This window comes from Phaseolus vulgaris, chromosome 2 (genome assembly GCF_051622355.1).
Source record: "Phaseolus vulgaris cultivar YP4 chromosome 2, ASM5162235v1, whole genome shotgun sequence".
NCBI lineage: Eukaryota > Viridiplantae > Streptophyta > Magnoliopsida > Fabales > Fabaceae > Phaseolus > Phaseolus vulgaris.
Genome location: NC_143499.1, coordinates 50,182,768 through 50,197,363, shown reverse-complemented (window position 1 = coordinate 50,197,363; position 14,596 = coordinate 50,182,768). Strand labels below are relative to the sequence as shown.

Sequence of the window (14,596 nt, the reverse complement as noted above, 5' to 3'; positions counted from 1 at the left end):
TTGGTTAAGTCTCCAAAGGTCTCGACATCTCTGTCGTTCGGCCAAGTCTACAAAACTCTCGGTCGTTCGGTTAAGTCTCCAAAGGTCTCGGCCTCGCGGCCAAGTCTTCCAAGCTCTCGGCATCTCGGTCGTCTCGCCCCATACCGGTACAGTAATAAAATCATTAAAAAAATTGATAAAACCATCATTTTATCAAACCTATTTATGTAATATAACTCTTATATTGCGTAAAAATAGTTTAAATCTTATATTAAAACTTAATCAAACTGTCTAATAATAAAAAATAGTGAAAGTTGAAGTTTAATAAAGAGACCACACAAATTGTTACAAAATTATGTTGCCGTACTAATAAGTTTATTTTTAATAGAGCAAAAGATATTTGTATGAATTTCAATACAAATTAGATTAAAAAGTAAAATCATTATGGAATAAAAGAACTTTTTAAACTTTCACACTTAGAATGTGAATTGTGCAGGCAGAAGAAATGCTTTACCATTTCCTTACCCGCCTCGGCCAACGCGGGGTTCCAGTGCCAATGACGTGTCACTCCTACCATGAAAACCCGAAAAAACCCTACAAAAGAGAGAAAATAAATATAAAACAGAAAAAGTAGCATATTCCATTTTCTATTCGATTCGAAACTAGCACTGGCTTCCTCTTTTCTCTCTCTGCTCCCTTCTTCCGCCCACAACGATCATCGCTCGAATCACTACAACGATATCAAACACGAAAATCTATAACACCATATTCGATTGGTATTTGATTTGAGTGAAATCAATCTAAGATATTAATGTTGCAACTGCGAAGATAATTCTTCAGCAATGTTTGAAGGACTGGTTCATCAGTTGCTTCTGGGTTACTTGGGACGATATTTCAAAGATATCCAGAAAGAGCAGCTGAAGATTAGGCTCGGTACGTGATTTACTCGTTGTGCTTATTCAGTAATTATATTTCCTATGTTTTGATACTAAACTTTTGGGAGTATGTTAGTGCGTGTTGGAATTACCCTAGTGTTACGTTGATTTGATGCCAATGCTGCTTCCCCTCTTTCTTGGCGAACTGATTTTTGAGACATTTATTATTTCACAGAGGAAGTACTATTGGAAAATGTGGAGGTAATACTTGACGCATTTGATTATCTCCAGCTTCCCTTTGCACTAAAACAAGGTATAGCAAATTCCTCCTCCTACAAAATATAACTAACAAATGCAGCTCATTTCCATAAAAAATCTGGACCTGTTTTTCTACTCCATACGCTTTGTATTCTATTTATAACTATTCTGTTCTGTTTTTAATTTTTTCTGATAAAGTGGTTGATTGAAAGAAGTGTACTGGAAAATTCTTTGGAACTCCTATTTTTTCTTTCCTAACAGCTTGAAAATTTGGCTAGGTCGAGTTGGAAAGTTAAGCATAAAAATTCCATGGAAAAAGCCTTGGGACCCCATTATAATAATTTTAGAGGATGTCTTAATTTCTGCATCACAGCGAGGTGATCAAGAGGTACTTCTTAATTCCAGCATTCTGTGTCTAAGCTTGTCTTTCAAAAGCAACCTATAACCAATACTTGTAACCATTAATGAAAAAAATAGTAAAGAAATTTTAGATTCTCAGTTGTATCATTTGTAGTAAGTACTATATTTATTGTAGAGTTTATACGTGTTGTTATAGTGGAGTTCTGATGCTGTTGAAAAAAGAGAATTTGCTGGAAAAAAGGCCAAGCTAGCAGCAGCAGAGTTGGGGAAATTATCCAGACGGGTGTGTGGTAAGCCATTTAACTTCGATTCGAAGAGTTTATGTTCAGATATATTTTATTTATTTTATATGTAAGAAGAAAAATTAAATTTCCTTGTCAAGCTCCAAATAAGGCTTTGGATTGTATCGAACCTTGATTTGAGTGATAGGGAATTTATTTATAACTTCAATGGAAGGCCTGAAGAAGGGTTTACCTCTTATTCCAAAAAAGTAAAAACTAAAATTTTCTTCTGTATGATGTCAATTCTTGAGGTCTAACTTCTTGATAAAGCACCTTCGCCCTGTACCTGTGGCTACACTGCCTTGACATATTGAAACCTTGTTTTTTTATCTGTTTTAAAAAAATATTTTATATTCATTACTTAACATAAATTAGGACGAGCCTTGGTGCAACAATAAAGTTACTGCTTTGTGACCTGACTCATGTGTTCAAATCCTGTAAACAGCCTTTCTGCTCTTTGGGCTAAGGTTATTTACATCTACCATCCTCAACCCTTACTATCAGGAGCCTCGTACACTGGGTTCTTTTTTATTCTTTACTTATTAAATGACAATTAACATTGACATCCTTTTCCATTTTTCCATGGTAGGTTTTCTTCTCAATTCCAGTATATCTTATCAATGAATCTTTTTTAAGGACTTTTATTAACCTTAGGTTCTCGTGTCAGTGTATGAATTTCAATTTCTTCATTTATACGAAACTTATCTAGGGCTTTCAAAAATATTTGAACTGAACTAAATTGATTCTAAATTGAATTGTATAAAAAAATTAAACTGAATTGTTGTATTAGTTTAATTTTTGAAGACTGAATTGTTCTTATATAAAACTGTTTGAACTAATCTGGACTATAACTTATGAAATTGGAAAATATTCTAAAATGAAATGTCCATTGGTAGTAATTCAATCCATTCATATAGTTCAAGCAATTCTAAATTTAGAATAATTTAATTTGATTCAATTCACTAAAACCGTGATGCTGTTACCATTATACTATTTAGTTCAGTTCTGTTGAATCACCTTTAAAATTCAATTTCATAATAATTCAATTCAATTCTAATTGCTTAGCCCTAAACTTAGTAGGTCCTAGTCAATTCCTTCTCTTCTTAACGGGGGAGGAATGTGTAGTGATCAATCCATATGTTTTCAAAGACAAGATGGGGACCAATAATCTTTATTATTTACTGGCTAGTCGGTTTGTTCGGTTTTCAATCCCTATAAAACAATGATTTGGGAGAAAATGTTTTTTATGTTGTTACATGCTTTGCTATAGAGAACAGTAGGATACATTATCCTCCAATGGCTTTTTACTTTCCTCTCCTCTTTCTAACAAACTTTTGAGAATTTAATAATCTTCCACAAGATTAAATTTCAATTTTTGACCTGTTTTCTTGTGCTAATCCATGTGTTGGTCAACCTATTGTCAAGGTGAAATAATTGTATATTTGGTTTTTATTAATGGTTTTTTTCTGCAGGTAGTCAAGCTGGGCAATCGTTCATTTCTCATGTCACTACAAAGGTAGGATTATTTATTTTTTCACTAGGTATTATTGTTGTTTATGCCTAGGCTAGTGTGTTCTTGACAATCTAGTCTAGTTTGTCCTAGGTGTCAAGGACCATGGTCCTGTAAGCTTGTCTTATTTGGTAAATGCTCAAGAATGATTTTCATTTGTAATGTGCCCTCATTCAATCTACTTAAAAGTGTTAATAGTGCATTTTTTTAAACCGTATTGGGCTAGCTCAACCAGTCAAACTAGGAACCAGTTTGGTTATACCCTCAACAATTGGTGACGATGAAGGAGTGTTGGCGGTGGCAATTGGAGCTTTGGTTACGTTGATGGGAGCTTCAATGATGTTGATGGTGATGGGAGCTCAACAATGAGGATGGTAATGGGATGTTTAACAATAATGATGGGAGGGTCGGACAATTATGGGAGGGTTAGTGTTGGTGATATGGGGGTTGATGATGACCTGCGACAGTTATATTAGGGTCGTTGGTAGCCAACAATGGGAGAACAATGGGTTCGTCGCGATTGTGTTTGCGGAGATGGAGATATGGTTTTGATTCACATTTGAGATCCCTAAGGGAAACATGGTTGTGCTTTTTTTAACTCTAAAGTTGGGTAAATGAACCCAACCTGAAAAGGCCAATATGATTTGATATTTATTGTGTTAGAAAAACCAAGTCCACACAGACTCTGTTCAAGATCAACATGTCTGACGATCATCCAATTTTGCTAGCAAAATCATGATCTAGGAATGGCTTGCGAAATTTCCGTGCCTACCAAGTTTGCTTGCTTGGTCACCAAAACTCCAATATCATGCGAATTTAGGGGTTTACTTGCGATTTTGACAAGATTGGTTGAACCATTAAACCTTGAACTAGTGCCTTTACTAATTAAATGTCTGATTAATTTTTCAAAATATTGCAATAGAGCATATATATATTATATCTGTTTCTAAACTTGATTTTTTAAGAATAATGTCGGCAGCAAGAACCAAAACACTTGGTCACATGTACCATGCTAATGACTACCTCTATTTAAGCTTTATTGTTGCTATGAATTGGCATACAAATGGTTTCTAAGTTTATCTTTTGGGATTAATAAACTTCTTATAGCTGTATTGGACGAGACTACTGTTTTGCTTTTTTTTTTGTTGTTGTACAGATGGTAAATTCCATTTTTTAAGTTTCTTTTGCTGGACCTTGGTGTAGAATAATTAAAAAAAAAAAACGAAGAAAGAAGAAAAATTACAATTTCAAATTTATATGAAGATATGTGCCATTGTGCCATGTTAGTTGCTATTGAGTTCTGTTTTTGTGGTTTTTCTGTTGTAGTAGTGTACTTATGGAAAATATTTTGTCGTCCTATTTGTTCGTCCTACCAAATAGGACACTCATACTTGGTGCGACTAATGCTTTATCCCAATATGCTTATGCCTTATTGCTTTTCTTTCAGATCCTTGACAGCATTCAAGTAGACATAAGGAATTTTCATATATTATACAGTGATATGCAGAATGATACGGTACGTTTATTTTGCACATTTTCCCTTTCAAATTACCTAGGTCTTCCATGATGCTCTCAAATCTACATATTTTAAGGATTTGCTTATTAACAACTAACTTTGATTGACAATTGTTTATTTTTAATGTTTTTCAGGGGCATGTTATGTTTGGTTTAAAGTTTACTAGGTTGACCATGAAGCAAAATCTTATTGGGTAATGCTCTCTTATTTTCGTCTTCTATAATTAGACCTTTTTTCTTGTTTAAGTTTTGTAATTCTTTTTTTTGGATCTATTTTGGGGATGCAGAATATTTGATATGAATGTTTTCATCATTGTATTCTCGAGTTGTTAATGATTTCTGAAATATTTGGTTTGAGAGTTGGCTTCATCTACCGTGCCATACAAAATGTACCAATGTGCCTATTTTGTGGGTGCTTATCGTTATATCTTCTCATGTCTTGTTTTTATTACATTTTATCTCACATCACCTCCCCCTCTTTTTTCTGTAAATGTTCATCATTTTACCTTTGTTTAAAGGATTAGTGACAAAACAAATCATTGAGGATGATACGGCTCTGGTGCCATGTTCGGAAGAGAGAAATCAAGAAGGGATATAAAGAATTTATTTGTTGTACACATGATTATTGTTATCTATAATGAAAAAGAGGAATAAAATCAATAGCTAATTATAGGAAATATTTGGTAAGATATTTCCCTTTAAAATCATCTCATATCTTCCTATTTAATGTAATCAAATCATATCTACTAACACAATCAAATCATATCTCTTAACACTTCCTATCACGCTGGTGCATATGTATCATATGATACAAGCTTGTTACAAATGTCATTAACATGAGAGGCCTTGGGAGAATCAGTTAAGCCATTTGGTTGTTAGAGCTAATAAAGTAAATAATGACAAATAATATCTTTACTCCACCCTCAAGTGGAGGGTATGTATCATATTAGTCAAACTTGTTACATATGTGGAAGTGCATGACAACTGCTGTAGAGATAAATTTACTTGGTTATCTTCAAATCATACCATATCTTTCTATTTAATGTAATCAAGCCATATCTAGTAGCATAATCAAATCATATCTCTAACACTCCTATTCAAGTTGGAGAAAATGTACCGTAAGACAAGCTTGTTATAAATGTCATTAACATAAGACTTATTAAGAGAATCATGTAAGCCATTTGGTCATTCGAGCTTATAAAGTAAATAATGACAAATGATGTGTTTAATACTCCTGCCTCAAGTTGGAACATATGTATTATAAGTCAAGTTTATTGCAAATGTTGGAGAGCACGACGATTGCTATTGAGCAAAACCTGCGTGGATAGTGCAATGATTGTCGAAGAACAAAAATGGTGAGAGTGCACTTTGATTGTTGGAAAGCCAAAAAATTGTGTAATGGACATGACTATTGTGGTAAAGCAAAAATGCTTGGGAGCACAATGATTGTTGGAAAGCAAAATTGTTCAAAAGACACAACGACTACAAGAAGACAAAAAATATGTAGATAACATGATTTCTATTGAAAATAAAAAATGTTTAGAGTGTATGGTGGTTGGTAGGAAGAAAAAATGCTGTATGATATGTTAGATGTAACTACCAATTTAGTGGGCTTGGCCCATATTTTTTGCATGATAAATCTCTGTATAAACATAATTCTATGTGTTCATTATACACAAGGGGAATTAATCCTATACCTAGTTTTCTTTTATTTTCACATGGTATCGAGAGCCAAGGTTTCCTGTTGAATCCATTACTCATAGGGATTTTTTTTTCTTTTCAATGCTGTCACTCTCCACCGCCTTCGTCTTGCTGCTGTCGCCATCTCGTCGGCACCATTGTTTGGTCTGATGAGACCACCATTGTGCTCGTCCAGACTAGATGACTCCAATGAATAAGAGATCGCGACAATTGGGGCTTCCACGCCCCGACATGCGCAATGTTTTCCTTTCTGTTACCGCTACTTCTCACCGTGTGTGGTGGCTTGTCCGATGACTTTTGTAGCGGCGATTGCCCCCATCTTACCTTCTTATAGCCCTCCGTAAAGGTATATGCTCTACCCGTAGTCCCTCTCTTAATTACACTCCTTTGAGTTATGATAGACTATCTCAACCTTTGTATATTTGCCTTTCATCTATTTCTTGTGTCCATTCCAAAATTTGTTGGTGATGCCTTAGCCCATCCTAGGTGGCGTTAGGTCATGATTAATGTAATAAGTGCTTTTCATAATAGTGGAACTTGGGAGCTTGTTTCATTTTTGCTTGAGAAATCTGGTGTTTGTTGGTTGTGGAATTTTCCTTTCAAAGTTGGTTCTGATGGTATTATTGATTGTCTCAAAATTCGGCTTTTGGTAAAAGGGTATATACAAATTTTTTATTTGGACTATGGTGATACTTTTTCTTTAGTGCCAAAAATCCCTTTTGTTTGGTTATTCATAGCCCTGGTCGCTCTTCAACGATGGCCCCTTTATCAATTGGATGTAAAATATGCCTTTCTTAATGGAGATTTGCAGAAAGAAATTTTGTATGGAGCAACCTCCATATTTTGTTGCTGTGGGAGAGTCTTTTGGATTGGTGTGTTGTCTTTGCAAATCTTTATATGTCCTTAAACAGTCTCCTAGAGCTTAGTTTGGAAAGGTTAGTAATGTTGTTCAACAATTTGGTATTACTCGCAGTGAGACAGGTCATTCAGTTTTTTACCATCACTCGGGTGCTAGGTGTATTTATCTAGTAGTCTATGTTGATGACATTGTTCTTACAAATAGTACCTTGGCATCTCATAGGTAAAACAACTCCTTTGTCACCACTTTCGGATAAAAGATCTTGACAAACTCAGATATTTCTTGAGGATTGAGGTAGCAAAATCCAACAATGATATTGTTATCTCTCAAAGGATGTATGCATTGGATATTTTTGGGGAAATTGGGCAAATAAATTAAAATTCTGCTGACACACCCATGAATCCTATTGCCAAACTCCTACCGAATTAGGGAGAGCTCCTGATTGTGAGAAGTGTAGATTAGTTGGAAAATTGAACCATCTTGCTGTTACTCGTCTTGATATTTTTTTTGTAGTCAATGTGATGAGTCAATTTCTTAATTCTCCAAATGCAAATCATTGGAATGCAATCATTCGTATATGGAATTACATTAAAGGATCTCTTGGGAAAAGTTTGCGATATAGCCACAATAACCATACTAAAGTTGTCTGTTATTGAGATGCTGCTTGGGCATGATCTCCATTTGATAGAAGATCCACTTCTGGATATTGTGTCTACAACGGTTATAATTTGGTCTCTTGGAAGAGCAAAAGACAAAATGTTGTAGCGAGATCTAGTGCAAACGCAGAATTTAGAGCGGTTACCTTTGTTACTTATGAACTTATATGGCTTAAACAACTACTTAAAGAGTTACAATTTGGAGAGGTCACTCAAATGACACTTATATGTGACAATCAAAGTGCTCTTCATATTAACTGTAATCTCGTCTTTCATGAAAGGACCAAACATATTGAGATTGATTGTAATTTTTTCGTGAAAAGATTGTATCTGTAGACATCAACACTGAGTTTGTTAATTCAAATGTTCAATTAATAAATATTTTTACTAAGGATTTAGGATTGTTACGTACAATATATTTGCACCAGCTCGAGGTGGAGTGTTAAATGTAACTTCCAATATAATGAGCCTAACCCATATTTTTATATGATTAATGTCTATATAAACATAATCCTATGTGTTCATTATGCACAAGGAAAATTAACCCTATAGCTAGAGTTGAAAGAAATAGGTGAAATATATTTCTGATCTAATTTACAAATGTGATTACAGTCTCTATTTATAGACTGTTTACAACCTAATTAAGGAAAGAAATAATAGGTAATGAAAACCAGAAATAATGGGTGATTAAAACTGTACAGATCAAATCAAATCACTAACAAATCTGTCCTAATAAATAGAGAACGGAATTTGCACTTAATTACGGAATAATTCTCCTGATTATGCAACAATTAGTTTTCTTCTACTTTCATATGGTGGTTAACACTAGGTTGACTACTATGAAAAAAACTGAAACATGTAAAATATAAAGTTTCTATAGAAATATGAGCGGCGGGCTCATCGAGAAAGCACAAATGAGGATTCCCTTCTCATTAGGCTCTTGATATCATGTTGAAAGGATTAGTGACAAAAGAAATACAAAGGATGGTACTAGAGAAGTACCATGTTGAGAAGCCCTGGAAGGGATATAAAGAATTCCATGTGTTTTGTACACCCTACTATTCTTATTTATAATGAAAAAGAGATACATACAATGATAATGAATGAAATCAATATCTAATAATGAGAAATATTTGGTAAGATATTTCCCTATCAAATCTTATCATACCTCCCTCTTTAGTTTAATCAAATCATAATTCTAATATAATCAAATCATATCTCTAACAACCTCCTTTGAATTTCAAATTAAATTGTAACATTCTGTTGGTATGGTTAGTGGTATTGTGTTTGAAATGTTGTAGTCCTGTTTCAAGTTTTATCTTTACCCTGCAGGAGATTGCAAGCGAGCAAATCCCAATTAATGCAAGTGATTTGACTTATTTTTTCTCCTTGTATTTCAGGTCTGTAAATGGAAGGATGAGAGTGGGCCAAGAACATAAAATAGTAGAAATCAAGGGGCTGGAATTTTATTCCAGATTGTTTCATGGCTCCATGGACTTGGTAACTATGAACAATAAGGGTGACTCCTACTCAGCAAGCAATATTAGGTTGGAAGAAAAACATTACTATTCTATATTGGCACCATGTGATGCAACCTTAACTCTTTCGGTATGGACATCTTTAGTTGAACCCGCATTCTCCATAATTCCATCTTAACTTTGCATCTTACTAATTGTTGTTTTGTTTATGATTTCAACTCACTATTAGAAAATGAACTGCAACTTTATTTATCTATATCTATTGGAGAGAGAGAGAGAGAGACAATGTGTATGATGTCCTGCTTATGGTCTCTTTAGTGGTGTTTCTTTGTTAGACATGCAAAGTAGTTGGCATGCTCTATTACAGGATTGAATATCTTAGGTTCTAGATGTTTTCTTTTGTAATTTACTTGTCATGACGTTTCCTCCCATTATACTTTTCTGTCATTAAAATTTCCTATTTTATAGTATTTGTAATCAATGTTGTTTATATGGAGATCCTACCAAGGACTGAGAAGGGGGTGAAATATTGTAAATCACAGAATTGTAACTCATAGATTGCAAGACCTACTGAAAATGCAAATTTATACATATGGATAAAAAACAATGGAGTTAACAAAAAATATCTAAATCACAACATTTAACTAAAATTTAAAATTCATTATAGAAAGATCTCATGCATCGCACAACATAATTTTGTTTTGTGATAACAAAATTATAATACTAAAACAAAAAAATTGTCCCAATGTAACCCAAGCATCAAAACTTGAAGACATTTTTGGCATGACAAGTTAACTCAGAATATAGAGGTGCAACAACAGAAGGCAGGCAGTGGAGAGATCAAGAGGGGGGGGGGGGGGAGTGGGATAGATTAGATGCATGAAGAAACAGAGTGTAGGGAGCTTTATGTGTAACGGAAGTAGAAATTTAGTTTTTTTTTTCACAACCTGAATTGTCAAAAACCAAACCATAAAACCAAGTTACACCAACCAAAATTGTAAAGAAAAACTTGCTGACTCCATGTTCCAACAAGCAAGATCAGTGATTTCACTCTGATCCAGCATGGACAGTCCTCCAAGACACCTAAGATTATGCAGTTTTATGATCTTAGCCACAATTTTGACAACCAGTAACTTCATTTGTTGCAAATTTTTGCAAACACTCCAGCTTTCTTTTATATTTACTGCATATTTCCTTCTGTTATATTATTTTTATGTATAACCTTCTGGTCAGTATTCTTTTAAATTAATATTAAGGCCATGAGAAGATTTTCTTCCTACTTACACGTTGCTTTTTATTCTCTTTTCAAGGACAACAGGTTGCAAAAGCTTGATGGCAGTGCTCCTCAGTATTCTGTCACTGCCGAATTGAGTGGTTTGGTTGGTACTCATTTTATGGACTTTGACAATTTAACTAATATGTTGGTATTTATCTTTTTTGGGTTTGACCTACATTGTTTATAGTAGTTCTAATTTTGTCTTCATTTATCAGGTTATATCCTTAGACGAGGTTCAGTTACAGCACATGTGTCTTGTGTGGGACTATATTTGCACTTGTAGATTAAGAGAAAAGTAAGTTCCTTGCCAGAAGCTTGACTTGAAATATGAGGAAAAACAATTAAATACACTTTGTATTTTCAGAGTGTGCAACAATTTATTGGAACTATGGCATAATTGAGTCTGATTACAACAAATAAGAAAATCTCGACTAATCAATTTTAATAAGGAAAATCAATCGCAAAAAGGAAAGAGGAAATAAACACATTAAGCTCATGCTGCACATGTTACAACAGCTTGTAACAGTTTTTGTACTGTTAAAGAAGTACCTTCTGGATATACTTTCACATGATGTATAAATATTTTTTTGTATAGAAACAAAATATTGATATATATAAAGTGAAACACGAAGCAAGGTTAAAACACTGACAGTTATTTATTGTTCACCTAATTATTTTTCTGACAATTTTGATTCTAGAAAAAAAATTGTAGAAACTCTTCAGCTGCTCAGATAAGTTCGCCAATCTACTATTAAAAATAAAAAAATGTCAGTCTGTGTCACTTTTGCTTATTGCAGTAGTTAGACCAGTAGATGTGAAAAATATTTCCAGTTATTGACTGCTCAGTTATTCTAATATAATATCAACAGTACAAAGCTCTTTTATGAATTCCTAGTATATTCATTGATTTATGCTTTTCATCTATTGTAAATTGCGAAAAGGTTTATCTAGGAATACATGGTTCCACCAGTTGTATAATTCTCGTCTTCTGCACAAAAGCTAGATCTAACTTCAGCACAAACCATGCACAACTTCATTATACACATTAGTTATCTGAGTTGAAGCTAAAACTGGTTTCAGACATCCAGTTCTTATGCTGAATAGTATAAAAGAAGGATCAAAACTGAATACTTTTTCAGTGTCTCAGGATTTTGTAATTCATTGACAGAGCAAAACTGGATTCAGACTTTCAGTTGTTACATTTGATAACAGAAGGATTGTGTAAATACTTGGTACTTGCATCAATTACTCTATAGCTCCTTCAAATCGTTGGTTATCCTAATGTAATTAATTTCTTCTTTTTCCTTCCATGAGAATTAACTGGTGAAAATTATCTTTCTACGATCAGCTTGATAGCTATTATTCTAATTGTATGCTGCCTTTTGGTCAATTCTTGCTTTTTGAATGAAATTGTCTCTTTTATGTTAAAAGTATAGCTTTAGGTTTTTGAAATTTTTATCATTATATTATATAGGTATGGACGCTTTCGCCCCTGGCATTGTCTTTTACCAAGAAAATGTGAAGGTTGGCAAATATTTTGGTGGCACTATGCACAACAATCAGTTCTTTCCGATGTTCGTAGGAAGTTGAAGAAAACATCATGGAGATATTTTGGCGATCGATTGTAAGTTCGATTGTAAGTTCTTGTAATATAATTTCGCTCTCAATAAAGGTTGTGTTTGATTTCGTTTTGTGTCATGGACGCCAATGACATGCGAGGGAGGGATTCGTGTTCAATGTGAAAGTGGGATTTGTGTAAAACACAGTCAGTACATGAAACTGCAAATTTTTTGTTGTGTAATATTCAGTATATGCTTACCCTTTTGGTTGCTTGTGGTTGTGAAGTATTCCTTCACATGTTTTATTTAGAAGCAATAGGCAGAAAACTAAAATGTAATCTGCAGTGAAAGGTAAAATTGAACAATGAAAAACTTCAGCTTACAACATACATACTGTTTAAGCTAAAACCAAAATGTGAGGACAGTTATTAGTTATAGCTGACTCTGGTAGAAACTCAAATATATGAAGTATATACAGAGGAGATAGCCTTGGAGACCAGTATTCTCTCCCTGTGGCAGTTGAATGGCAGTTGAAGATAGGTGAAAGACCAAGGGTAACTTAACTACATAAACTCTGAATCTCAAAGACAGAAATCTAGTAGGAGATATTTTTTTTTTGACAAGGTCAGCCCATTGATTAAGATTAGGATGTGTTTAACAAGGAGTGTGTTAGCTAGGATTTTCTTTTATGAAAGGAAAGGAAGTTCCATATGCTTAGTCCTTGTCTCCTAATATGATGTATAGGGTTTTGTTAGCAGTGGTGGAGCTTGGTAGGGTCGGAAGGGGGCCATGGCCCCACCAAACGTTTTTGCAATGTTGATCACATTCATGGTTATCGAACTCGCGAGTCAACTCGTTGACTTGTCCGAGTTTACATGTCCACTTTGCCTTACCGAGTTAACTCGGTACTAAACTCGTTTTAGGGGTAAACTCGGTGGACTCGGCACGGACTCGGTGAAATTGCAGTGGACTTGCGACTCTGGTCCGAGTTGGCGAGTCCAACTGGGTTCTTTTTAAACCCCAAAACGGTGTCGTTTGTGTTTGCATGTGGACTGCGTCTTCTTCGTGTTCTTCTGTGGAGTGCGGCAGTAGATCGAGCAGAGTGTGCCATAATCGCGGGTTGCAGGTGGTGGCGTCGCGGTGGTCGCTGGTGGTGGCTTATCATTTAAGGTTAGAGATGGGTGGTGTGAAATTAGGGTAGGGAAGGGATTAGGGTTCTGTTTTTTTATTGGGCTGCTGCAGAATGAAATCTGTTTTTTTAGTTGGGCTTGCTGCACATTAGTTTTTTTGGGCAGAAGTTGAATTTGGAGGAGCAGTATATTTTTTAAGGAATGTCTGGGAGGGAGTGGATCAAATTCAAGTGAGGTCAATAGAACTGCATCTTCTAATAGAAGTAAAAATGCTCTAGAAGACTATTAATTTTTTTATAATATGAAAGTAGACTCTTACGAGTTTATGAGTCGAGTCTACGAGTCGAGTCTACGGAGCTCCCACGAGTCTACGTAGACTCGCGAGTTTGACAACCTTGATCACATTACATTGAATACCACTTTGTTTTATTAACATTACTTTGTTCCCCCTTAAATTAATGATTTTAAATGACGATTTTTGGTTTAAGATCGAATTTCCAAATTGTCCTCTTTTATCTCATTCCCATTCTCATTACTCTCTAAAAGATTGAAGAGAGAAAGAAAAGATTGAAGAGAGAAAGAGAAAGAGAAAGATACGAGAGAAGAATGTATTATTTAGTATTGCTCTATATCAAAAAACAGAAGAAAGTGGGTATTTATAATACCCAATACTGCATAAGATGCGGGTAAAGCACTTTTAATTGCTATAACTAACACTCTTTTCCTTTTAGTGCCTTTCTATGTCACTTGCGTTTCTCTTCCCTTCCCTTTCCATCTTATCCTCTCTCTTTCTCCCTCAATATCTCTTACCATCTCAATTCCTTCTCTCTTGTTGCCTTCATTTCATCCCACCAAATCTAATGATGTTTGTTGTGTATCTATAGGCTAGTGCACCAAGGAAGAGTTTATTTGAGGTGTCTATGTTTAGTCGAGGTAGAGTAAGGCATTCTGGTTTTCTTTGAAGAATAATAAGTGACTTGGTTGTCTTAGAAGTAGGTGAAAGTTGTGCGGGTTGTCATTGGATGCGTTTAATTTAGTTCAATTATTATTTGAATTTAGCGGCTAAACTTGACTACAAAGTGGTTGTTATTGTATGGGTTTGATTTCTCCCACAAATCTCTCCTCCACTGCTAGATTTTCCTTCTTTGCACCCTATTGT

The 14,596-nt window shown here is 34.6% G+C and overlaps 1 protein-coding gene across 10 annotated transcripts in view; it reads left to right on the top strand.

The window, feature by feature from the left end:
- Positions 1-462: 462 nt before the first annotated feature.
- LOC137813029 (uncharacterized) overlaps positions 463-14,596 on the top strand; it is a 50,830-nt gene continuing 36,696 nt past the window's right edge. For 8 of the 10 annotated variants that reach the window (XR_016518977.1, XR_016518976.1, XM_090299317.1 and 5 more), the window contains exons 1-11: positions 463-912; positions 1,090-1,167; positions 1,391-1,500; positions 1,669-1,762; positions 3,226-3,269; positions 4,711-4,779; positions 4,914-4,972; positions 9,395-9,602; positions 10,783-10,851; positions 10,964-11,043; positions 12,223-12,372. Coding sequence is in view for 6 of the 10 variants with exons in the window: in XM_090299317.1 (XP_090155443.1) it covers positions 822-912; positions 1,090-1,167; positions 1,391-1,500; positions 1,669-1,762; positions 3,226-3,269; positions 4,711-4,779; positions 4,914-4,972; positions 9,395-9,602; positions 10,783-10,851; positions 10,964-11,043; positions 12,223-12,372 (1,052 nt within the window). In the remaining 4 variants the exon portion in view is untranslated. Of the gene's footprint in view, positions 913-1,089; positions 1,168-1,390; positions 1,501-1,668; positions 1,763-3,225; positions 3,270-4,710; positions 4,780-4,913; positions 4,973-9,394; positions 9,603-10,782; positions 10,852-10,963; positions 11,044-12,222; positions 12,385-14,596 lie in introns of those variants that run through there. The other 2 variants (XM_090299322.1, XM_090299319.1) reach the window with 2 other exon arrangements.